The sequence below is a fragment of the Mesoplodon bidens genome (genome assembly GCF_964165515.1).
Source record: "Mesoplodon bidens genome assembly, chromosome: 9".
In the NCBI taxonomy this organism is placed as follows: domain Eukaryota; kingdom Metazoa; phylum Chordata; class Mammalia; order Artiodactyla; family Ziphiidae; genus Mesoplodon; species Mesoplodon bidens.
This window is the reverse complement of record NC_138166.1, coordinates 1,618,208-1,645,141: the sequence shown is the minus strand read 5'-3', so window position 1 is coordinate 1,645,141 and position 26,934 is coordinate 1,618,208. Positions and strand designations below refer to the sequence as shown.

General features: G+C 43.9%; 1 protein-coding gene across 2 annotated transcripts in view; it reads right to left on the bottom strand.

Annotated features, from left to right (window-relative positions):
* The window catches only part of VWC2 (von Willebrand factor C domain containing 2), a 120,751-nt gene that overhangs the window by 78,031 nt on the left and 15,786 nt on the right, over positions 1 to 26,934 (bottom strand). For both annotated transcript variants that reach the window (XM_081244797.1, XM_081244796.1), the window contains exon 3: positions 16,853 to 16,982. In XM_081244797.1, coding sequence (XP_081100923.1) covers positions 16,853 to 16,982 — 130 coding nt within the window. The remainder of the gene's footprint in view (positions 1 to 16,852; positions 16,983 to 26,934) is intronic.

Here is a 26,934-nt window from a genome sequence, read left to right as displayed (position 1 = left end):
ATACCAAATGTCTGTTAAATGTTCACTTTCTTCCTAATTTCATTCCTTTAAAAAAAATGATTTTGAGCTCGTTGCTAGGGAAATCATTATTTGCCAAACAGTAAAGCATTATTCAGACTTCCATGCAGGGTGGGGGAATGGGGGCACACAGCTCAGCTTCTCATCCCTGTCCAATCACCTTTTCAGTGACTCCTGTCCCGCCAGAGTGCTGCTTCCTTGGGGTAGGATTGTCCATTTTCACCTTTTTGGTAATTTCAAAAAGGATTTTGACATTTTGCGTTTTTGCCTGTTGAGTGAGGTGCTGTAAATCACTGTAAGTTTAATGACAGGGAAGAACAGCCATTTTCACCTTTCCTCTGTATTCCAGGTATAGGCACTTAAACATATTAACATGCCATCAGAACACAGAACAAAAATCAGATTCTTGTCTGTTTGATTAGAATTTGTGAACAAAATGTTACTAGTGAAGCATCTTACCGGCAGGTGAAAGACTTTTTGCAGGCACTGGATTTCATTTTCATTGTTGTTTAAAAATAAATTTATATTCTCTCCAAATTTCCTCTAAAGTAAGACCAGACTGGATGAAAATAGCTTTCTTTAAAACAAATATCCTTTTATTCCCCCCACCCCCCGCTTATAAAATCTTAATGAATGAGCCCTTCCTGGAGGCTTTTCATTACTCACAGGGACAGAGGGAACAGCCTCACATCTTCATTATTCCGATGCTGTATTTTACATAATGAACAGCAGGCTGCCTTGGTGATCATTGTTTCCTGGAGCCTGGGGGTTTGAAGTGGTTGATGTGAGATGTTCCTGGCACTCAGAAATGGGTCAGAGCCCGAAGAGGCAGTGGGGTCAAGGGTCAGGAAGGTATTTACAAGAGCTGAAATGACAAAATTTGCTTCCAGGGTTTGGGGGAGCTTGGTATGGTCAGTCTCTCAAAGTAAAGGCAGGAAGCTTGGTCTTATTTAGAAGGGATTAAGACCTTGGAAACATGTAAAGAAACAATATAGTTGACAGTTTATTCTAAACAGCCAAGAATGGAGGATGAAACGAGCAAGTCCTGTGCCCTGGCCCCGGGGCCGTCCACGGCTGCACAGGAAAAAGCCGGCCAACAAGGAATCACTCCTGGGGGTGGCGAACACAAAGGTCCGGGGGCCGCAGCGCTTCCTGTCGTAGAAAGGTGAGGAACACATGTAATGTGGGACACAGACATCGGCACTGGCCCTTGGAAACAGGTAGACTTGTTGGTTCCAGAGGCTTCTGATGCCTTCCAGGTGGAGGGAGCAACTGCAGAGAAGCAGGTGAGGTGTGGCCACAGTTCTGGGCAGGTTCAGCCCAGGAAGGCTCGTGGCAGGGAGGCGGGGGCTCCGTGGGCAAGCTGGGCGGCTGTGTGAGTGTTGGGCCTGTCCAAGGGGCGGCAAGGGGGCTTCAAAAATCTAATTATTAGGAGATACATGAATGTGGGGCTTTTAGGGGGAAATGTTTGAGGCTTTTCGTAAATATTAATCACATGTATTTCGTTTGCTAAGGCATATCCCTCCTTTAAGTGACAGATATATAATAGGTTTTAATTTGCAAAGGCAAGTTCATATATATTCTCCCCTATTTTATCTACTCCCTTTACAGATAAGGACAGTGAGGTCCAGGTATGGCCGCAGCAGAGGGTGGCTGGAACCAGAGCCGGCAGCCCTGCCGCCGGCTCCAGGCCCCTTGGGGAGGCTCAGATCCCCCTGCCCAGTTTTCATGTTTCTCTCCATGTGCTTTAGAGGAAGGTGATACGGGGTCTTGTCTCTGTTGTTCTTCAAAGACTAAGTGTTTATCTTGTCTTAACTGTTTCTCTTGTTAATTTACAGAATGACTTCGTGACATAACGAAGATGAGAAAAAACAAGATAACGTCCGAATTAACCAAAGAAAGGAGAAGCTTCCTCTTTCTGTGCCCCCAAAGTGGATTGCTGAGTCAGGATGCCCGGGACATCCTAACTAATGTATGCATTAGTGTCAAAGAATAATCAGTTTTAGCCCTGAGGTGCTCTTTAAGTCATCTGGTCCAAGTTGGAAAGTACTTATCTCTGAACTGGGCTTCCCAGCCTCTGAACACTGCTGAGGAAGAGTTCTAATGGTCAGAAAAGTCTGCCTTGTTTCAAAGTCCACTCATTTTTAGCCTGTCCCTCCAGAGGTGACCTGGATTCAGATGTATCAGCATCTGGTGCTCTCAGGAGGTGAAGTTTAAAGTGTACCTTGGTACCCACCATGACCTCACCGCCTCAGGTGACCAAAGGTTGCCCAAACAACCGCATTTTTATCCAGGGTTATGAGAGTCAGGTTATAACACAGGTTAAAATACAGACACTCTATTCAGAGGCCTATCATTCTTATTATCTAATGTGAACGCTCCTAAGTAAAGAGCGGGGATGTTTTTCTCTCCTATAATAATGCTTTACTCAGTGATGGCTGACGTGCTTTCCATAGACACTCAGGGAATGTGTGATTAAAGATAAATTCAGTTCACAGCTGTCAGGATTACCAAATTGTAACTACTCTTAAGCGAAGGCATATGTTTGAGAAAAGATGAGATGCAATTTTCAGAACTGGTGGTTTAGGGGGACCTCCTGGGGTAATGGGCTCTTTTATACCTGGAGCTTATCTTCCTGAAAGACAAATAAGAGGTTTGGGTTTTGCTGTTAGTGTAAGAGCAGAATGCTTCTTCTGATCAACACAGAGGGTATTTTACATCCCGTGGACGCACCCACTGGAAGTCCTGGCTGAGAGTTATTCATCGCCTTGTTCTCCTGGAGATCGGGCGAGCTGCCCACAGGGCCATTTGTCTCACGCTGTCAGCCACTGACAGCTTATTTCTACCAGAACGCATCCCATGGAAGGGTTCTGGATGCAATTCCAAGTTACCTCTGGTAATGGCGCCACTGATCAAGCTGTGGATGGGGTGCAGGTATCTGCCTGCCTTGGATGAATGGCTTTATTGTATCTTGTGAAAGTTGATTTCCCTTTTGCTGAGGACACAGGCTGGAGGTATCTGAGACCACTGGATTAACGACCAAGTGGCTTTTAACAGATGAATGATGACAAAGGAGTATGAATGGATAATCTTCTCGAGGACAAAGGGCCTTGCCTGTGAAATACAGCTGGAAATGTGACCTCTTCTGCAGCTACGATCCTCCCTCTTGGCTGAGGCTAGGCCAGCTGCCACAGCGTTTGTGGTACCGATTTAGGGCTTCCATGAAAGAAAATCTGGTGATGAGTAGTATTTTCTCCTTTTTCTTTTTCTTTTTTTTTTGCCACACCGCACGGCTTGTGGGATCTTAGTTTCCCGACCAGACACTGAACCCAGGCTCTCTGCAGTGAGAACACAGAGTCTTAACCACTGGACCGCCAGGGAATTCCCAGGGTATTTTTAAGAAGCACAACTTTTTTGTTGGTAAATATTAAAAAAAAAATTTTTTTTTAAATTGAAGTATAGTTGATTTACAGTGTTGTGTTACTATCCGGTGTACAGCAAAGTGACTCAGTTATACATACATACATATCTACTTTCTTCATTCCTTTCCCTTATAGGTTATTATGAAATATTGAGTATAGTTCCCTGTGCTATACAGTAGGTCCTTGTTCGTTATCTATTTTATAAGAAGCACACCTTTAAGTGGGGCCCCTAGGAGGCCAAGTGGGGAGAGAGAAGATGGTCCTGAGAAGTGACTGGGCAGCAGGCGCCTTGCATTTAATCCTCACAATAAGCCTGCCAGGCACCCAGGGACCATCAGCCCATTTGCAGTTGAAGAAACTGAAGGGGATAAGCAAGTCCATCCAGGGCACATGGGTTCAGCTGGAGAGCCACATCTGTCTAGCTCTAAAGCCGGGGTTTTCCAAGCTGCTTCTTCAGGGAATTTAGTCTAACTTGACAGCTCCACAGCTTGGACAAAGAGCATCTGCGAGCCGCAGTCCTTCCTCCAAGAGAGCCTAAGACCTGCCCATCTGTGGGCTCTGGGCCCACCACCAGAAGAACTTCTCCCGTTCAAATACAAGAGTGCCTCTTCCATCCTAAAGACCCTTCTCTGGTGCCTTGTAGCCTCGAGATTAAATCTAACCCCCTAACAAGGCATAATGGTCATTCGAGAGCTAGTCTGTTCCATCCCTGTGGCCCTGCCTGGCAGGCCCCAGCTCTGCTTCCACCTCCAGGCCTGCAGGGCTATCCCAGCCCACAAACAGGGGGACCTTCACCCCTCCACTGCCCAGCCACCCCCGGGGCCACAATCCTCCCTGGCCCCCTCAGAGCCTCCTCCCCCCCGGGGAGCTCCCCCCTTCCCCTCCCATGCTCTTTCCCAGCGCCATCTTATCTCCTGGCGTACAGCACAGGATCAATCAATATCTGCTGACTGAATGAATGAAACTCTTCTAAATCCATCATGTTAGTTAATTGTGACGAAACATCCACAGATGTAGCTACGTTTAATATGTCCATTTTCCAGAAAAGATACAGAGAAATCAGGTTACTTGATCAAATTCTTACTCTGAAGCCCTCATTGTATAACGGGGCAGTCCAATAACCGGTTTTCACATCAGTGACTTTCAGTAATCAAGAACCATGAAAGTTCTCTTTAAAGTTATTTTGTTAAGAAGGTAGAGAAGTAGAACACATTGTAGGAAAAATAGCATCGAAATACTGTAGAGTGTTCAGTCTTAATATTCAAACAATGGGCACAATTTTCTATAAATTAAATTAATGAAAGGTTAGCAATTTTATCATAGAACCAGAGATTTTACACTGTGCACGACCTCCTGTAAAACAACATGGCAATATGTACCAAGATGATAAAAATGTTCCAAGCCTTTGACCTAATCATCTCACTCCTGTGATGTTATCTTAATGAAATAATTCAAAAGCAAATAGAGGCCACACACATGGTGATGTTTTACTGCAGTATTACTCAGTTTTTTTCCTCTGCTTCCCTCACCACTTTCCTCATCATTCAACAAAAGCAGCAGACAGGTTATTTACAGACCACTTCCCCTCTAGATGGTGAGCTCATAAGGGCAGGAACCAGAGACTGACTCATCTTTGTATTTGATGTAAAATATATAATAAGTACCTCTAATTTTTATAAAAGCAATATATAAGCACACACCCACACACATACATACACACAGACTCCTCTACAAAAATCTAAAAAAAGAACCCAGCGTTCAACAAAAGAGCCAAAAGTTCAACAAAAGAACATGCTTAATTACATCAGAAGACATGTGATTCGGGTTCTGGGTTGTGAGAAGGACCCACAGGGGAATTAACCTCCTGTAGGAAACAGGACAGAGAAGGTTTTCCAGGTAAGGACATTTGAGTGCCAGTCTTTATAGAAAGGGGGAGACTGCGAAGGGACTCCAGGCGGGTCCTCAGCAAGTTCAAAGGGCACCATGTAAACTGGAAGTGGCCAAGCCTCGTGGAGGCTGGTCTGTGGCCTGAGCCCCAGATTGGTCTAAAATCTATGGCCAAATGCACCCAGACTCTAGGAAACATACAAATAAAGCCACAGTCCTACACTTTCTGCCTAGGTTCATGTGAGCACCTAACTCACGAAAGAACTTCATTGTGATAACTGGGTGGCAACGACTTCAGGACAGTCTGTGACTAACTTGATTTATTTATCTTAAAAATGAAGGTTTTGTCCCAATGTTTGCAAACAAAAGTGTCATTTTAAGCTATTCTCAAATTTGCAAAGAGGAGTTGCTAATTCAAAGATCTCCAGAGGAGATGAAGACAAATTAAGTTCCTGAAATGAAGCGATCAGCCAGGACCCAACCCTTCTCTGTGTCTAACTTGTCAGAACTGAGCAGACCTGAGAGACATCTGCACTCAGGACACCCAGCATCTTAGCCTGGCGTGGACCTCAGCAAACCCAGAGCTGATCTTAGTTCTCGAAGGAGGAGGAACACCATGGGGCATGCAAGTGCTTCTCTAAAGCATAAGTATCGATGCTCACTGGGCTCTGTGAGGATTCATGGAATACGATCTGAATCATTACTCCCACTAAACCAAAATGTAAGTAAACACACAGATAAGAAATCCTCTAGCACTTTGGAGTTAAGTTCTTGGTCTACTTTGGGAAATGCTAACAAGAAGGTGAATAAAGTTTTTACATTAAAAAAATCTATTTAGAATGCCATTTGCATCAACATGGATGGACCTAGAGATTATTATACTAAGTGAAGTAAGTCAGAAAGAGGAAGACATAGCATATGATATCACTTACATGTGGAATCTAAAATATGATACAAATCAACTTATCTATGAAACAAAAACAGACTCAGAGACATAAAGAACAGACATGTGGTTGCCAAGGGGGAGGAGGGAGGGAGAGGGAAGGAGTGAGATCTTTGGATTAGCAGATGTAATCTAGTATATACAGGATGGATAAACAAGGTCCTGTACAGCACAGGGAACTATATTCAATATCCTGTAACAAACAATAATGGAAAAGAATATAAAAAGGAATATATATATAAAACTGAGTTACTTTGGTGTACAGAAGAAATTAATACAACATTGTAAATCAACTGTACTTCAATAAAATTGAAAGAAAAAAAGCACACTGAACCAGGAAAAAATATACCATATAGCTTATATCAGCAAGTTACAAAATCACTGTGATCAGATTTTTAACATAAAAAATAAGGCCAATAATAAACAATTCTACACCTCCAGAGACTGTAAATTGAAATGAGAAAAAAACTTTATTTAGGTATTATTTTTTAGGAAAATTGCTTATTAGGAAGTCATTTCCTCTGGGGTGTTTCTCTGTGTAGGTGATATTTATTAAGTTTCTCTTTTCTGCTTCGGTTGCTAGAAAACTTATTGTCAACTCTGCAGACCATCTTTAATGAGTTGTTATGAAACACAGGGTGATGGGGAGCATGTGTCTATACTAACTTTTTCTCATTTGCCATTCAACAGTCATTTTCTCTCTGCCCTGAGATTTCAATTTTTAAAATATTACATACTACATATTTCTATAATCTCTAAAATCTCTAGAAAAACAACAAAAATGCATGAAAATCTCAAAAAGATCTCATTCATGCCTAAAGCTGCACAGCTCCACTGTGTGCTTCTCTTATAAAACTTGACTGGGAGGAAAAATCTTTTAAAAAGTGAGAAAATGAGCACCTCAAAGCAGTGGTTCAAGGGTGGTCCCAAGACCAGCAGCACCAAAAACACCAAGGGAGGCACATATTAAAAATGCAAATTCTCAGGCTCCAGGCCAGACCAACTGGATCAGGAACTCTGGAGAGGGGGCGCGTCAGTGAATCTGTGTTATAACAAGTCCTGAAGGTGATGCTCACCAGGGTTGAGCTGGGTGAAACCTGCCTCCTGGGCTCTGGGATCCCAGAAGAGCACAATACCTGCATGAGATCTGGATGTACCCAGCGACCTCCATTCTCCCTGAATCTGCCACCCCGTGTCCTGGGAAGTTGGGTCATCGTGAGGGAGAGTCTAGAATGACACAGGGGAGTACAGCACTGAAGGGGGCAGAGAGGTGTCCACACCGCGGGTGAAGAATACAGAAGAGGGGTTTGTGTGGGCTGTACATCTGTGTCATGCATGGGGCTCCAGAGCACAGGAAGTCTAGAAAACCCCATGGGCCTCTATGGGTTTGTGTGTCTGCAACCATTTACGGCCTCCTAGCTCTTCAAGGTACATAACGGTATATACTTAGAAGGGCCTCAGCTACTACAGGCTTAATGAAAAGATTTCATAGTTAATCAAAGGCACCAGTGCAGGATTTGAAAAGGCACTTTCTCAGGGAAGATGAAAAGATGTGTAATCAAGGCTGGCCTTAGAAGTCAATCAAAGGAAATTACAGAAATTTCACCTGTCTATCTTTTAAAGAGACTATCCATATTTTTAGCAGCTTTATCGAGGTATATTTTAAACACCATAAAACTCACCCCTTCTAAGTGTACAATTTAATGATCTTAGTAATCAATCCAGTTAATAAACTTTCTCTCACCTCAGTAAATTCCCTCCTGTCCATCTGTGATTAATTCTCCTCTCTGATCCTAGCTCTAGGACACCACTGAGGGGCTTTCTCCCTGTGTAAATTTGCCTTCTCTAGACATTCCAAATAAGTAGAATCATATAATATGTGGTCTTTGCAACTAGCTTCTTTCATTTAGGATGTTTTTGAGGTTCATGCATTTTGTAGCATATATTTATCATTTGCTGATCTCTTTTTATTGGTGGATCTCCATTGCGTGGATATAATCATGTTGTTTATCCATTCACCAGCTGATGGACATTTGGGTTATTTCTATTTTTTTTGGCTATGAAGGATAATACTGCTATGAATATTTACTTACACACCTTTGCATAGACATGTGTTCAGTTTCCTGGGATTGAATTCCAGGATGGAATTGCTAGGACAGACCAAAGTTTTTGTTTCACTTTTTAAGAAAATGCCAAACTGTTTTCCAAAGCACATGGACCATTCCCACCAGCAATGCTTGAGGGTTCTAGTTTCTCCACATCTGTGCCAACACCTGATGTTGTCTATCTTTTTGATTAGAACCATTCTAGAGGGGGTATACTGGTATCTCCCTGTGCCTTTAATTTTTATTTCCCTGAGGACCAAGGAGGTTGAGCATATTTTTATGTGCTTATTTACAATTTGTTTACCTTCTTCGCTGAATTGTCTGTTCAAATCCTCTGTCCATTTTTTATTGGGCTGTTCATCTTTTTATTGAGCTCTATGAGTTCTTTATATAAACTGGATACAAGACTTTTATCAAGTATATAATCTGTAAACATTTTCTCACTGTCTGTAGCTTATATTTTCATTTTTGTAATGAGGTGTTTTGAAATGTGAAAGCTTTTAATTTCTATGATATTCAATTTATCAGTTATTTTCCTTTTCATGAGTTGTGATTTTGGTGTTGAATCTAAGAACTCTTTGCCCAACCTAAGGTCATGAAGATGTTCTATTTTTAATAATATAAAAATTATATAGTTTAAACTCTTACATTTAGGTCTGTGACTCATTTTGAGTTAATGTTTGTATATGGGGTCATCTAAGTAAGGATCTAAGTTAATTTTTTTCTTCTTTTCACAAGGGTGTCTAATAACCCCAGCACCATTTGTTGAAAAGACTGTTCTTTCATTCTTTCCCTGTTGAAATGCCTTAGTATCTTGGTGAAAAATAAATAGGTAAGGATTTACATTCTGGATTTATTTCTAGACTTTCAATTCTGTTCCATTATTGCATGTCTATCCTTACACCAATACCACTGTATATTGATTATTAAGACTTTATAATATGTTATGAAATTGGATAGTACAAATTCTCCAGTTTTGTTCATTTTCAAATTGTTTTGTTTATCCTTTATGGTCCATAAGAATTTTAAGATCAGCTTGTCAATTTCTACCCCAAAAGTGTGTTGGGACTTGTATAAAATTTCATTGAATTTATAGATCAATTTGGCAACAACTGCAATCTTGATGATATTAAGACTTCTACGCATAAAATATCTCTCCGTTTATTTATATCTCTTTTCAGTAATAATGTGTAGATTTCAGTGTATAAATCTTGCACATCTGTTGGTAATTTATTTCTTAGTATTCTATTCTTTTTGATGCTATTACAAGTGGAGCTATTTTGTCAATTTCTTTTTTTTATTGTCCATTGCTAGTGGTTCACTGCTTGCTACAAAAAATGACTTTGTATATATTAATCTGGTGTTATTCTTCATTAGTGCTAATAGTTGCGTGTGTGTGTGTGTGTATAATCCTTGGAATTTTTCAAATATTTTTCATGACATCTCTGAGTAAAGGCAATTTTACCTCTTAATTTGCTTTATTGTATTTTTTTTCTTTCTTTCTTCTTTTTTACCCCACCATGTAGAACCTCCACTACAGTAGTGGATAAAAGTGGCAAAAGTGGATATTCTTGCCTTCTCCCTGATCTTATTGGTGAAACATCCAGTCTTTCACCATTAAGTATGATGTTAGCTACAGCTATAGATTATTCATAGTTGCCCTTTATCAGGATAGAAATTTCACTTTTGCTATTTTGTTGAGAGCTTTAATCATGAATGAGTGTTGAATACTGTCAAATACCTCTTCTCCATTTTTGAGGTCATTTTTCTTATTCTTTACCTTTTTGATAATATGCATATTACACTAATTGATTTTTCAGATAATAGACCAACCTTGCATTCCCAGGATAAATTTCACTTGGTTATAATGTATTATCCCTTTTATGGTGCTGGATTCAGACTGTTAATATTTTGTTAAGGAGTTTTCCATATATAATCATGAAAGAAATTGATCTGTAGTTGTATTTTTGTGTGTGATACCTTTGCTTTGCTTTAGTACCAGGACCATAAAAAACACAGAGAATAAATTGAGAAATGTTCCTTCATCTTTATTTCCTGAATGAGTTTGTGAAGGATTGGTGTTATTTTTTCTTTAAATATTTGACAAAATATTTAAAATGAATCCATGTAGGTTTGGATTTTTATTTGTGGGAAGCTTTTGATTACAAATTTGAATTTTTATTTCTTTTAGGGCAATTCAGAAATGAACTGAGTTAGTCTTAGTAATTTGTGTTCTCTTAGAAATTTGTCCATTTCTTCCAACTCGTCCAATTTGTTGGTATAAAGTTGTTAATAATATCGCCTTATATTCCTTTTCATCTTCGTAGGGTCGGTAGTAATGTCCCCTCTTTCCAGCTTGATTTGTCTCTCTGATTTTTTCTTAGTTTAGTGAAAGTTTTGTCAATTTTACTGATGTTTTTCAAAGTCCCAAGTTTCAAAGAGCTAACTTAACTGATTTACTTTCTCCTAAGCTTTTTCTATTTTCTATCCTATTTATTTCTGTTCACGTTTTTGTTACTTTCTCTCTTTCACTGTGTGCTATGTTGTTAGAACACTTTGCTCTTCTTCCACTCATTCCTTAAGGTGGAAGCTTACATATTTATTGGAGAGCTTTCTTCTTTTCTGATATAGGTGCTTAAAGCTGTAAATTTCCCTCTAATCACTGCCTTAGGATCATCCCATACATTTTAGTATGGTCTGTTGCCATTTGTACTAGTTCAAAATATTTTCTAATTTCTCTGTGATTTCTTCATTGACACATGGGTAATTCAGAAGTGTGCTGTATAGTTTGTAAATATTTGCAAATTTCCAAGATTTCTTCTCTTATCGATTCTGCTGAACTCAGTTATGTTCAAAGAATAAAGTTTGTATGAGTAAGTTCTTTACATTTATTAAGATTTGTTTTATGTCCTGACATATGGTCTACCCTGGAGAATGTCCACCAACTTGAAAAGCATCCTTCAGTGGCTGGGTGCCATGTTCCACATATATGTCAGTTAGGTCAAGTTAGTTGACAGTGTCATTCAAGTCTTCCATATCCTTGCTAATTTTCTGTCTAGATTTTCTGTGAATTATTGAATAGCTTGTTGAAATTTCCAACTATGATTAAGTTTCTATTTCTCCTTTGAATTCTGTCAATTTTTATTTTCTGTATTTTAAGGTTCTATTATTAAGTGCATATACATTTTTTATTTGTTTTCTACAAGTTTTCTGGCTTTATATTCCTCTGATCCTCCCTGACTGCTCTTTTTAAGTTAAATAAATATTTTTCGTGTGCTATGTTTAATTCCTTTGTTCATTTTCTTAGTGATTGTTCTAAGAATTAAAATATGCATCTTAATTTATCACAATCTACTTCAGATTGATACTAGATTAATTTCACTAAAATAGGAAATCCAATTTATTGTTCTCTCATGACTCTACACCAAGAGCAGGTCCTATCACAGAACTACAATGTTACAAAAGTAGTGGTGAGTGGCAGCATCCCCGTACATACAACTCAGTGAGAAAACTTGTGTGTATGATTAGTGGAACTAGAAGAAGGACACAGAGGTCCACAGAGAGTTGGAATCCCTTTATATTTTTCTTTCTACTTTTCACCTCTACTTTTTCATCTCTCTACTTTGTTTTGCTGTGTTAGAATGGTTTATTCATTTGTCAGATATATGCATTGCATATATTTTTCCCAACATGTGCACTGCTTTGCATTGGTTTAGTAGTGTTGTTTGATGAACAGAGGTTTTTAATTTTAATAAAGTCCAATGTATCAATTCTTTCCATATGGTTAGTGCTTTTAGTATCTTTTAAAGTTAACCTTTGCCTAATCAAAATCATAAAGATGTTCTATGTTTTCCTCAAAAGCATTATTTTAACTTTCATATTTAAATCTGTAGTCTATTTGGAATTGTTATTTATTTTTTTTGTACAGTGTGAGGAAGAAATCAACATTTATCTTCATATTGCTCCCAACTGACCTAGTAGCATTAATTGGAAAGATCACCCCCCTCCCCACTATACTGCAGGATCAGCTTCATCGTGTATCTAGAGGTCTTTTATTCCTAAGTCTTTTCTGACTCTATTCTGCTCTGGTTTGTCAGTCTTTTGATCTTTGAGACAGTACCACAGTATGTTAATCACTTTTACAGTATACATTTTACAGCTTTGTTGTTCTTCTTCTGTATTTCACTGGCCAGTTTTTAACTTGTCTTTCCATGTGAATTTTAAAATCAATTTGGTAATTTGCACAAAAAAAGTCATTGTATTTTTTTACTGGAATTATGCTGAATACATAGATTTTATTTATTTAATAGAATAATTTGAGGCTGCTGACATCTTTACATTAGTGAGTTTTCCAATCACAAATATTGTCTATCTTTCCATTTACTGAGGATTTCTTTAATTTCTCTCAATAAAGCTTTAAGATTTTTAAGTGTGGCACTCTTGTCCAATTTTGTTAGATTTACTTCTAATTATTTGGTATGTATGATGTTATTTGAAAGAGTAGTTTTTAATTCATTTCTATTTGTTTGTTGCTGGTATCTAGACATACAGCTGATTTTTACATATTGATTTTGTAAAACAAACTTGGTATAATCAAATATTAATGCTGATATTTGTAGTTTCCTTTATTTTTTTTATGGACAGGATCATGTCATCTTAAATAATGATCAAGTGTTTCCACAAGATTGGTATTATTTCTTTGGTAAAAATTTTGGAAAAATGTAATGTTGAAGCCATACGATGGGAGTAGGCTTTTCCTTGTGAGAAGGATCTTGATATGAATCACACACACACACACACACACACATCATTCAGTTCTGTCCAGCTCACTACATGTGGTTTAATTATGATCTTATCCTACTGTCTGAAATACACAAGAGAAAAACAAAAACAACCATGTCTAATTCTTAGTGCTTCTCACATGTTTTCCATGAAAGGGCTTCTAATAATTTAAAGTCTCCATATTTATCTTAAAAAATTCATAAAAGTTTTCATTTTCCTCCAAAAATAGCCACATTCATTTTCTGGTGGAAATAAAGTTCTAAATAACTCCCACCAAGTAGTACTGAATACTTCAGGGAGACACACAATCTCTACACTCAGTGCCTTTGTGCTTTTGGGGTACATATTCCCTCTTGGGCATAATATTCCACTTTGGAGAATCAGCGCTAATCCCAACAAGGCCCTCCTTTGTCAACATCAATGTCTTACATTTGTCAGTTTCCTTCCTTTGAATGTTTAAAGTAAGGTAAGGTGCACACATGCAGGACGGAAGTCTTCTGATCTCCGGCTTGAAGGGAATGTGTGCTGTGAACGTGAGCCTCATCTGAGGTACACCAGCACCAGAGAAAACCTGAAATCCTGAAAGTCAATAGAACACTCACTGTTTGTATCAGTAGGAAAAATCCAAAAACCAGTCCCAAAGAAAATAAAATCCTTGGGAGATTGATCTATACAAATCAACAAAGTGATTATTTTAAGTTGTATGTGACTTGTGATCATTTATTTATATTCCAGGCATTCTTGATTTCAAACTTTTGTTCCTTTGATGCAAGTGACTGGCAGCTTGCAACTGAATCGTGATTTTCCTTTCCATCCAAGCTAAGTCTATCTAAGCATTTAATTTTACAAGGCATCACTTTTGATGTCCTGTAATCTGTGATCTATCAGATGTATAACTTTTTCTTATTGAAAACATGAAGTTTTGTGCACAGCAGTAGGGATGGACTACTGTCAATTATTCACCAATCTCAACCAATTATTACAGGACGTTCATTTCTGATAGAAACTGTTCTCATTTTTCAAGCAAATTTTTCAGTAAGAATTCTGAACACCATTTGCCCTGTCAAGGTCAGAATACCCTACAGGTAGAGACAGATGAAAGACAGATTATATCTAGTGAATACGTTATAACAAAACTTAAGAGTACTTACATGATTAGACATTTAAATTTATTTCTGGGTGTATTCCTGAAAATAAAAAGTTGTTGCTGTTTTGATATAATTGGATCAAACATTTGAATACAAATCCTTTTGTATCCTGTAATCTTTCTTAATCTAGTTTTACAAAACATATTCATCCTCCTTCTAAGAATCTTTAATACAATACCCCCAATCCTGCCTTATTTCATTCTATGCTGTCTCTCAAAGTGTAAAGGCAATTGGCAGAGCATTTAGAAGTTTGCTATCAAGGCAACAACCATCTCTCTCCCCAAACCATCAGTGCAACTTTAAAACATTCTGTGAATTTCTGACTACACCATATTTATACAGGTTTTACTTTTGAACATTGTTTGCTTATTCAAACAATAAAATTATATCTTAATGTTAAAAACTGAATCAAACAGAAATAAGTGACTTTAAATGTTTATAAAATTTTAACATATCCACACTTGATAAAGAATTAATTCAAGTAATTTCTAAGTTCTCTAACTCTATACCCTAATTGGGATATATCTTAAGGGCAAAAAGAACTGCAAAAAAGTCTTGAACTTTAACCAATAGGTTTCATGCTGGTTGTGGTATAAATAGAAGGTATCCTGTGTGTATTATGAAAAAGAACAACTAAGCAAATGTATTGACAGTGTTGGGTGATATACAGAGATAGGGAGAGATGGGGACAGAGACAGAACTCAAAAGAGACAAAGCAAATAAAACGGCAAAACGTGAATAACAGGTAAATACAGTGAAGGGTACACCTCTGTTCTTCGTGCTATTTATCAACTTTTCGGTAGGTTTGAAGCCTTTCTAAAGTTTCGGGGATTGAAAATATCCTCAAGGATTGAAATCATGTCTTTCCATCTTTTGTAAACATCCAAACGAGAATTCCCTGACTGCCTAAGGCCAAAACTTTGTGTTTATTTTTTTGTCATAACTGACAAGGGCGACACAATATCTTGCGTACTTAAGATGCCAACTATTTGAGCCACTTATATTAAAGCCATTCACTAAGCATCACTGACTCGGAAAGGCTCAGCCATGCCGCCTCGTGCAGTGTGCTGCAGCCTGGACCTCAGTCGTGTGGTTTCCTCACCAACCCCAGGCACCAGCGCCCTCTCCCCACGCTTACTTCACTCCACACCACCGGTGGAGAGGCTGCCACCGTCCTGCTTCCACAGAAGCTTCACGTCCACTTCTGTTGATTGCTTTCAAGAGTTTTAAAATGTTTTTTTTCTTTTTCTTTTTGCGGTACGCGGGCCTCTCACTGTTGTGGCCTCTCCCGTTGCGGAGCACAGGCTCCGGACGCGCAGGCTCAGCGGCCATGGCTCACGGGCCCAGCCGCTCCGCGGCATGTGGGATCTTCCCAGACTGGGGCGCGAACCCATGTCCCCTGCATCGGCAGGCGGACTCTCAACCACTGCGCCACCAGGGAGGCCCAAGAATTTTAAAATTTCTCGTGGTGAAATCTAGGTATCTGGGTGCACTTGGTGAAAGGTATCCATGGAACCTCACAGCCCACGCAGTGGGCATGACCGCAGAATCTCAGAATTGCCTCAGCCACTAACAGCGGCCTCGTGTAACCATAAGCCAATGACAAAGCCCACACCACACGGCCTGATGTCCAGCAACCCCACAGATGACGAGCTGATAACCTCACAGGTGAGCCCCTCCCGTCTCTGAAATGCTCAGGCCATGGAGTTGCCTTCATCTTTTTGAGACACTCTGCCCTGGCTTCGTCCTAGCACCGTGGCCTTGGGGCCACACAGAGACGACCCAACCCTCTCCCAAGGCAGGACCCTCATGTACTTGAAGATGTGGTCTTATGTCCAGAGTCCACTCTCTTCCAAGCTGCACTCAACTGCTTCATCCAACCACCATCCTGGGCCATGGGTCTTCATCCCATCCTCCCCGGGAACCCACTCTTCTCAACACCCTCTTAAAGTGATGCCCGGATGCACGCAGCATCTCAGGTACAAAGTACTTATCTTTCAGGATGAGGAAACACTCTCCCTTGCTAACCAAAGCCATCCTGCCATTTTTCTTTCATAAAGCAGACAAGGCTTTTGATCTCCCCCAGGCTCTCACTGGGAGTAAGAGGGGGTTCTCTTCCTGCCAAAGTTGCTTATGAAAAATATTCAACGATGTTTCACGCTTAATCCACTTGGTAATGAAAAGTAAATAAGCCCAACCGGCATGTTTGATTTGTCTCGGAAAGAGAGAAACTGCTTTGCAAGAACAAACAAAGTTAAATTAAAATAAGCGACTCTCCTCAAGAGTGGAAATTGAATTTTCCCCCAAAGAACTAAACGGGTGCAAAACACTGTGCTGACACCGATAAGACAGAGCAGGCCTTACTGGAGCCCAGCTCCCGCGGGTCCCCGGGGCCCAGAGAGCAGGAACCCGCGTGCAAGGGCGTGGATGCAAATACTGAAACTCACATGCCTCCTGCAGTGCATCCCGCACTGCATCCGGTGCTTCATCGGCGGGAAGCGCGCAGGGACCCCTGCGTGATCGCGGGCCGGATGCGCATCCACCTACCGTTTTTGCAGATTGGGCAGCACTGGTCGGGCTCGTACACGGGGTCCACGCACTCGGTCTGTGGACACGCGGACACCGCGCACAGCACTTCCCCGCTGGCCTCGCAGCGGCACCGCTCGCACGGCGACACCTGCAACACAGGCCACGGTCAGGGTAGTGTCTCCATCCTCGGCCCGGAACGGCACGCACTCACCAGCCCCGGGGTCCCAGAGCGTGAGGACGGGGCTGGGGCTGGGGCTGAGCAGCCTCCCCTGGGGGGAAGGGGGGGCACACCGATGGGGCCTGGGATGCTCAATCCCTCCCAGCTCCACACCGGAGCCTCTGTATTTTTATCAACCCACATAGTGAGCTTCTTTATAAGCTTTCTGTTGAAGAAAGGGTTTTGTTTCTTAAAAAAGTAAATAACACGTCATATTGGATTCTTGCCCAGCCAGGCATCCTGCAGGTGAACCCCTTTCCCACAGCTCCGCCCAGGGCCACCCAGCCGGCCGGGCCCACCCCCAGCATCTCTGCTGTGAGAAGACAGCGGAGCAGGGCAGGAAGGGAGGGGTAAGGGAAGGAGGCGGGGGGCTTCGCAGGGCCGGGGACCCGGCCGGGGGCCGGCCCAGCGTGATCTCATGTCCGTCTCATGGCAACACTAAACACCCCTACTAACATGATCGCCCTAGTTTCTGGCGAGGAAACTGAGACCCAGAGGCATCAGGCCACCGGCTGTGGGCAGACCTTCGTCCGAGACAGGGCTCCGGCTCGAGTCCAGGGCCTCTCAGGGCTCATCACCCAGCGTCCCCATGGCCTTCACCTCCAGGCTCCAGCTGGCCTTGCTGTCCTTTCCAGCCACTGGCCCCCATTCTACCTTTCTGGACGGCTCCACTCAAGCATAACGGCCATTCCTGGCAATGCTGGACGCTGCCAACAAATCCTCCTGTAGTCACTCAGGCAGGCCGTGATGGGGACGGTTTCTTTTTTCCTGGAAACCACCCACAGAGTGATTTTTCATCTGGGGTGACCCATGACAAGGCAGAAACAGCACATGTGGACCCAGCAATTGGGAGCTGTGATGTGGAAACACGTGCTTTAAAGGACAGTGCGGATGGGGCGGGGGTTGCCAAACAGTTTTCTGGGCAAGGAAGCCCCACTTGACTTTTGCGTACAACACGAGTGGCACGACCAGCACTACACAAACAGCACTCTCGGACGCTCCCTTGGTCTATACTGTGCAAAAACCCAAAACTGCAATCTCCACCAAGTGGCCTGGTTACTGCATGAAGCAAAAGCTCAATTTGTACTTAAAGGTACTAGACCACTGTCTGGCTGGGAGTCACGACTTAAGGGTGTGTGTGTGTGTCTCTGTGTGTGTGTGTGTGTTCATGCTTAGAAAGTAACAAAAGAAAGAAAACACTGAGAAAAAACTTTAGAGTGGCCCGGGACAAAATCTTGACCTGGTCTGCATTATAGCCGTAGAAGTTAAAAATCAATCTTACAACAACGTAAAGGCACGTTTTTGAGAAGCAGTGCTGGCGCGAGAAGGTTCTCTCGCTACCATAACAAGCATCTCTCTGCCTCCGCTCTCCTCCTGTCCTTGTCTCCTACCAGTTCTCTTTTCAGCCTGTAGCATCCTTGTGTCCAGGGTGGGTTTATTCAGCAAGCAGGATAAGAAAAGGATTCGGAATTTTAAAAGCAGAGACCCTGAGTTGCACAGGATGTAACCGAGCAGGACACTATGGGTCCTTCCCAGAATAGACCCTCACCCATGTCCTCAACCTGTCTTTTGTCTGTAGAAAAACTTCAGCCAAAGAGTAAATTTAATCAGAGAAGTGAGAAAATGCAGAAAGAAAGGAAAACAGTCAAGCAAGACAAAATAATACTTTAGCCATTAAACAAAGTCAAGGAGATTTATCTTAGTTCCTCCTCAAGGCCTATAGACAATATTCTGAGCTGTGTCCTTTGACCTGTTTTGCAGATACTGACATCCCCACCGGGTGGGAGAAGTTAGCTGCCAGCTGCTCACCAGCACGGAGACCCCAGACCAGCTGGAACCGGGAGGTTGAGGATGCTGACTCCTGATGACCTCACCAGCAGCCAATCAGAGAATGTCCAGGAGCTGACCACGCCCTGCTTCTGGAACACTGTAAGACTCCTCACTGCCCCCTCCAGGGCGGGACACACAGTCTGGAGGGCACTCACCCGCTGGGTCAGATGGTGGGGAGGCAGCCCCTGTCCCGGGCGGGGTGAGGACGGTCCCATCTGGAGGGCTGGATAGTCAGGAAGGAGCAAAGAGGGCCGGGGACGACTGGGGTCTGTCCTCAAGAAAGGGGCACAGCCCTTCCTGTTCTGGAAGGCTGTGGGCGGACCTTTCATCAGAGACGGGGCTCCAGCTCGAGCCCAGGGCCCTTCCCACCCGCTTCCTGTTCTGTAGGGAGCAGGAAAAAGCCCCATTTGGGTTTGGAATTTGAAAGGAGAGAAGGGCCCTTCTGTGCTGTCCCCAGGACAGGGCTTCAGGAGAACAACAAAGGTGCAACTTCAAATCAGAAAGGCATCGTCACAGGCCCCTAGGAGCCCCTCCTGGCCGCTTCCTGGGCCGGCCTGCAAACTAAACCCTCCTTCCTGCTCTGGGCCTGAAACATTGCCCTCTCCCACCACAGAGACATGCTCAAACCACACACGCAGCCGGGACTGCTAAATTCTGAAAGGTCTGCAACGTGATCAAAAATTGAACTGTGGGTTTTACTATCACTACCCATTTGGAAATCCTGGTTCAACTATGTGGAGGTTTGTTTACTTCTCAAAAATCAGAGTTGAGGCTTAGAGTGAGGGTCACGGGTGTGTGTGCGTGTCCCTCCCCGGCCTCAGCTCCCAGCCCTGCTCTGTCTGCCCCAGACCACTCGTGTGGCTGGGATCCACCCCACACCCCATGGTGGTAGCAGGTGGGACAGCCAGCTCCGGCGTCTGGGACCCTGGTGGGAGGTCGGCCTGCCCAGACCCTGATTGGATTCCACATTACTGCTCTGATTCCAGGCACCAGGTCTGAGCATCACCCAAGCCGAAGAGCCCTCAGGTACCAGCTCAAGCACCAGAAGGCCTCCTGTCAACCCACATTCTTTGTCCTTCTGTGCAAACCGAAGGTAAGAATGCCCAGTGCGTTGCTGGATCTGTGAGCAGGGACGTGAGCTTCTAAGGTGTGTTTCTGCAAACCCTCCTGCTAGCAATAGCCACCTACACCTTGTCTAACACGCCTGATGACAGAAATGCCATCCTCTGTCATCTTCCAGTTGCAAATCGAGTTTTGTACAGGACTTAGATGAAGCACCTAGAGGAACACCCGGGCATTTGGGGAAGAGGGGCCATTCTCAAGGTACCCACTAGGGGCTGGAGTAGTCAACCGTTGTGCTGGAGAAAAAGAGCTCAGTCTTGCAGAATTGGGAGTGAGAGTAAAGGGAAGCTCTGTGCTCTTCATTCATTCATCCCAGTCCTGAGCCCGGACGGATGAGACCCACTTATGCTAGTTCCAGGAAGGTGGGAACATGGGTGATGGCTGGCGGGTGGAGGGGGAGGGGTTAGGAAGGCTGGCGAAGGGCCAGCGCCTGGACCAGCCTCGGATCCAGGTACCGACGATGCCGAGGGCTCTCACTGGCCCCCTCTGCTTTCAGAGTCACCCCAGTGACTGTGGCTTATGAACGACAGTGCTGCAAAGTGGATCTAACCTGCAGCAAAACCATGAAGAACAGACACGTCTGAGCATGTTTTCCACGAAGCAGCCGTGAATACAAAGTGCACAGCAGAGGCAAAAGAAAGATCTTAACCTGGTGGTAGCTAAAGTATTTTCATAATTAGTTAGACCCTCAGAATGCTCAGTAATGACATACATGTCTGTATCACATGTACATAGGCAGTAAGGACTGTAAAATACATACTGAGCCTGTTTCTAAACAACTAAGTAGGAACAAGCAATATAATTTACGTGGGAAACGGTTCTCAGATGTAGAATGAGCCCTTCCTAATGGATACTGCTTACATTCAGGGCCTCATACATAAAGGATCTACATGAAGTAAGTGGTGGCTTGGGAGGAGCTTCTATACTAGTTGTTTGTTAGCAGTCGTATTTTATCTCATGTATTTCACATTTATGGGCTCAGGTGCAGTTAGATATCTATCTATAAGGAGCTTTGCCTTGTGTCATTTCATAACCATGAGAAGGACCAGGCTCTGAAATACAGAAGAAGGCAGGTTGAGTTTGAATCCCACTCTTGTCTGTGTCCCAAACTTATTTCATACATGTACTCTTTCTTGCCTGATTTCTTTCACTCAGCATAGTTATTTTGAGATGTGTCTGTGCTGTATCCTGTCATTCCTTTTTGACAATATTACATTGTATAGACATGCTACAGTTTGTTTATCCATTTACTTGTTTATGGACGTTTGGGTTGTTTCTAGTTTGGGGCTGTTACCCATCAAGCTGCTATGAAAATTCATGCACAAAAAAAGAAACTAATTTCCAGACACTTCCTCCTGCTCTATCCTGCCTACACAGCTGCACCTTCCAGCACCCAGCAGAATGCCCACCTACTTGGGAAGGCCAACATACTTTTCTTAAATCCAGCTTCAACACATCTTTCTGTCCTGTGCTGCCAGAAGAGGCCAGTGGCCTGGGTGAGAACTCAAAGATGCCTTGTGTCACCTGAATCCTACTCTCTGACGAGCAACCACATTATATTTCCGATCTGGAACTTCGTCCTGTGGTTGCTGGCGTGGGTGCCATGAAACCCCACTAATTCCAGGCTGAATGCAGATGCCTCCTCAGGAACAAACAAATGAGAGGCATGAAAATCCCAGCATAGCTTCCCAAGGAATTGTAACGTTTTCATAGATGGGATTAATTTGTGAGCTAAGAGGTGTCAGCCCAGACCTTTCTCAGTTAAAACCATTCTACCTAAAATAAAGTCTTCTCTCCATTTCTCTATTTTGTTCATCACCAGAGAGGCTCCGTTTATGTTTCTAACCCCCATAGTGTTGGATTCTACAATGACACAAACTAAGATTAACACGAAAACAGACACCCTGAAATCCGGGCTTCCCTCTCCCTTCCTCTTTCCCAGTTCCCGATCCCCCCCCCCGCTTCCTTTGGATCTCCATAAGCCCAGGACCCCTTGAATTCCTCCGGGCGTGCTGGCCAAGAGCGCTGTGTCCTGTCACTAGAGCCCGACTCCCAGCCTGCAGTCAGCTGCCAACTAGATTCCGTGCAACTCAAGGGCCAGGGCGTGTCACGTCTCTGTCATATCCCCGATGATTAGAGCAACTGAGCTGATGCAAAACGCTGCACAGGCTCCATAAATATGGACTGAGTCAAGGAAGAAACCATTGAAAGACAGAGGAGCTGAAATTAACTTGCACCGCACATGAGGAGAAACATACAAAATGAAATCTACAGCTTTGCTTCCGGAAGGGCTGCTCACCACCCGGTAAGGAGCTGCTCTAGGATTAGATACCCACACACGAGGCAAAGGGAAGAAAGAGAAATCTTTCCATTATGAGGGACCAGGATGTGGATTACACATTTAATCCACAAATGGAAGAGAAGATACAGATGCTAGGACGATATAAACACGAAAGCAGAGGCTTTACAGAAGGGATCTGACAAGTGCATAAAGGGCATGGCTAGAAACAGGGTCCCTAAGTGCACAGCCTGAGATCAGGAAGCAAAACCTCGAGATTCTGGAGCAATCCAGTCCTGCACGTGGGGAGCAGGTGTCACACCACCCTCTGCCTATTACATCTTTCCTAACTATTCTACTCTGTGTGTCAGTGTTTCCTATACATCTCTAACGTTTATAAGGGGTAGCTGAGGACTCATACTCTCCTACTTACCCAGTGGACAAACTTCAAATCCAAAAGTGGGAGATATACAATGTGGACACACCCACCCTGCGGGCTGGGGATTCTGCACACGTGGTTCCGGGGCAACGATACAAGAGCAGGCGTCCCAGCCCCACCACCAGGCCCTCCACCCTCCACTGACCAATCCCATAGGCTCAAGACCGGAACAGAATCCTGTATTCTCACAGAGAGATACAAAGACACACCCAAGTCGCTCACCTCTGTGCCCAGTCTGGCTGGGGAGCTGACACATAAAAAGAGAAACTAACAGAAAAGCAGGCAATGGCAGATGGCAGCCGAGCTGTGTGCATATTATGGCTTTTAAAAGCAAAGCTGTTTCTTGGAGTGGGAGGGAGAGGAAAGGGATCAGACTGGAATGTGGATAAGTCAGCTGGGGAGGGTAGAGCAGGTGGAGAGGGGCACCATCCAGACAAGGAGGGGCCTCGCCGGCGCCACGGTTCCCTCCTGGGGCTGAGAACCTACCCCAAGGAGACTTAGAAATCTAAACTGGAAAGCATAACGTTTCCCACCATCAGCAGAACTAAAAGAATTGTTCTAAGACTAAAGAACAAGATCTCAGTGTTTGTGCATTTGAGTTTTGTTTACACATTATGACCCTGTTGTATAATTATTCGGATAACTTCCAATTAAGAAACAAGTTGCCGTGTACAGAGATAAATACAAATTTTAACCTTTTTTTCCAGGAGTAATTTTTCAGTAGTTCTCAAAATAAAAATCTAAAGTAAGTGTTTTAGAGTTTGGAGACCATATCGTTTTATCAGTTCATTTTTTTCTTTACCTCCAAAACAACAATCTAAGTTAAAGTTTTGCAATCAGATAATCTTCTTAAAAAAAAAATGAATTCCTCTGTTCAAGCATATCTTCTCTCCCCAAAAAGGATGGTGACTTCTTTAATAATCTCTCTTTATTTTTCTGACGTTATATTTTAATAGGATAATGTTCATCTTATTTTAACAAAAATGTAATGTGATAAAATCAAATGATATCTGAAAATAATAAAAACAAAGAAAGGAAAAAAAAGAAGAAACAAGAGGCAGGAGCTAAAATCGCCCTTCGCTGAAAGCAGTCCTTGCCTTGGCCCTGGATGACTAGCATCCTCCCAAAGCCACTGTCACACTTCTGTCACCAGATGGCGAAAGTGTCCTTCCAGCTGCTTAGTGTCTTCCCCAAAGTGCCCGGGGTCACACTGGTGAGTGCGATGCACTTAAGGGGAATCCCCTTCTACTTAAACCACAGGTCTCATTAGCTTCTGATAACCTTGGAGCTGTGATATTTTGGAGCTGGAAGAAAACACAGGAGCAATGCTTTTCAACTCTGCTTTTTTATGGGGTGAACACCCACTCAGGGGTCGGGTGAATTGTCAAGAAACCCACATAGAAAGGAAAGGCAGCGGCCGGAACGCAGGGTCTGGTCAGGCCACCGGGCTCTGCTCACATATCATCTTCATGAGTATGTCCTGGGCCACCCTGCCTGCTCTGACCACCCTCCCCTGACTCCCTGCAAGATGCCTGGAAGATGCTATGCAGGTCCCAGCTTTCTTTTCAACCGTGACCTCAAGCTAAATCCTTTCCCAACCTTACTCTAGTTTCCTCGACCCGAAATATCTTAAACTAGAGCAAGGTTCTGTCTCCACCCTGGGAAGCAGCAGGGTCCTACCCAGACACAGAGGAGCCCACCCAGCAGCCCATGTCTCCCAGGCTCCGCCCGCTGTCTGAGCTCCCCTTGTCCATCAGGGCCAGCAGGGAGGGCTCCAGCCCCTCCGTCCCCACCCCCCCATCTTCCCTCCCTTGGGAATAGCAGCCCCGAATTGACATGAACCTGATCCACAGCCACCTTCCAGCCTCCAGCACAAGTCAATGGCTACGGAGCTACAGCAAACTGCTGCTTCCTGCGCCTTCAGAGAAGATTCTGGTTTTGTTTTGTTCTTTTTGTCTTTCTACTGGCTGTCAGAGAATGGATTTGCACACAAAGGGACAATTAAGAACTGTCCCCAGGAGCTGTCAGCTTCCAGTCTCAGGAAGAATACACTCCACCACACACCCACCCACACACACACACACCCACACACACACACCCCACACACACAGAGCAGATGAACAGAACAACAGTCTGACAACCCGACAAGGCACTGCTTTCTTCTCAGGCACCAAAGACTGACTTTTATAGTTTAGCTTGAGGCAAGACCCCCTAATGTCTTTCAAATCCTCTTGTGAATAGTTCCCTCAGATAAATATGGATCATGCAGGAACTCACGAGGGGAAAGATGCAGGCAGTGTTTACATGGTGTATTTCACTTGGTGGCAAACATGAAAATGAAGAAGGCTGCTTCTTCTGGGCTGAAGACCTGGGGAATGTCCTGGAAGGGTGCTGACCTAACAGATCACACAGTCTGATCACATGTAGCAAAAACCTGCTGGCTTCCTGTTACAAACTGAATGCTCCCCCTAAATTCATATGGTGAAGCCCTCACCCCCAATGCAATGGTCTCTGGAGGTGGAGCCTTTGGGAGGTCATAAGCGTTAGATGAGGCCAAGGTCACGAGGGTGAGGCCCTCGGCAGGTGGGATTAGCGTCCTTGTAAGGAGAGGAGGAGGGCCCTCTCCCCGCCAAGTGAGGACATGGTGAGTAGGCGGCAGTGTACAAGCCAGGAGGCAGGTCCTCAGCAGAACCAGACCCTGCAGACACCTTGATCTTGGACTTCGAGCCTCCAGAACCAGGAGAAGTAAATTTCTGTTGCTTCAGGCACCCAGTCTCGTGCATTTTGCTCTGGCAGCCTGAGCTAAGACAGCAGGTGCACCCCCATTTCTGTGGTGGAGGCAGGTGTGTGCCCACACTGGACCCGCCCCTGGCACCCAGCCCTGGTCTGCTGCAAACAGAGCCTTTCAGAGAGGAGGAGAAGGGGCCAGCAAGGCTCGGAGTAACCCCAGGGCCACAGGCAGATAGGCTTGGAGTGTTACCCTGGACCCTGGGCCCAGTCAGGTGGGGCCTCTCTCCTCACACTTGGGAGCATGGGTGATGGTGAGATTTTGATGGAGTATCTCTAATAGATACTTTGCCTAGTCACAGATTTGTAAATTAAGACCTTAATAGAACGGATGTGATGCCAACTGGGCATGACCACGTACGGACTGGGGCTGGGGGCACTTTTGTTAAAGCCAAACTCCTCTTAAAACATGGGAACTACCGGGCTTCCCTGGTGGCGCAGTGGTTGAGAGTCCGCCTGCCGATGCAGGGGACACAGGTTCGTGCCCCGGTCCGCGAAGATCCCACATGCCGCGGGGCGGCTAGGCCCGTGAGCCATGGCCGCTGAAGCTGCGCGTCCGGAGCCTGTGCTCCGCAACGGGAGAGGCCACAACAGTGAGAGGCCCGTGTACCCCAAAAACATGGGAAGCACTAAATCCTTTTTTTTAGAATTAGTATAAAAGATTAAGGATAAGTCATCCTTAGCAGAAAGAAGCAATGAAAAGGAAATGGTTTTCCTTTAACATATAAATGACTAAAACTAACTGTCTTCCAAAAGTAGGCTTTTTTTTTTTTTTTTTTTTTTTTGCGGTACGCGGGCCTCTCCCGTTGCGGAGCACAGGCTCCGGACGCGCAGGCTCAGCGGCCATGGCTCACGGGCCCAGCCGCTCCGCAGCATGTGGGATCTTCCCGGACCGGAGCACGAACCCGTGTCCCCTGCATCGGCAGGCGGACTCTCAACCACTGCACCACCAGGGAAGCCCCAAGAGTAGGCTTTTAAAAGATGGGTGTGAGGTGTGACGTGGGGATTGGTTCTCTCAGGGATCACAAATTCAGATTCTTTCAGGGATTCGTCATATAAGAAAACGAGGCAGTGAACTAGGTGCCTAATAGGGAGTGGTGGGAACTGCAGCAAACGGGGAAAACACTTAATGCATTGAAACCCATGTGCGTATCTCTTCCTAATATAGACAGACAGACAGACAGACACACACACACACACGCACGCACACGAAGAAAACAAAACCATGCTGCTCCCTTTCATCATTCTTCATTTGAGATGGCAGTAACAATGTTTAAACGCTAAGCAGGGAGCAGTGAAGGTGACGGAGTGTAACTGAGCAGGACCCATGGGTCTGTCTGTCCCCAGGACAGACCCCTCCCCATGTCCTCTGCTGTGGGGCCTCCCTGAAGTACCCAGATAACAGTATCTGACGCACATTTCCTGAG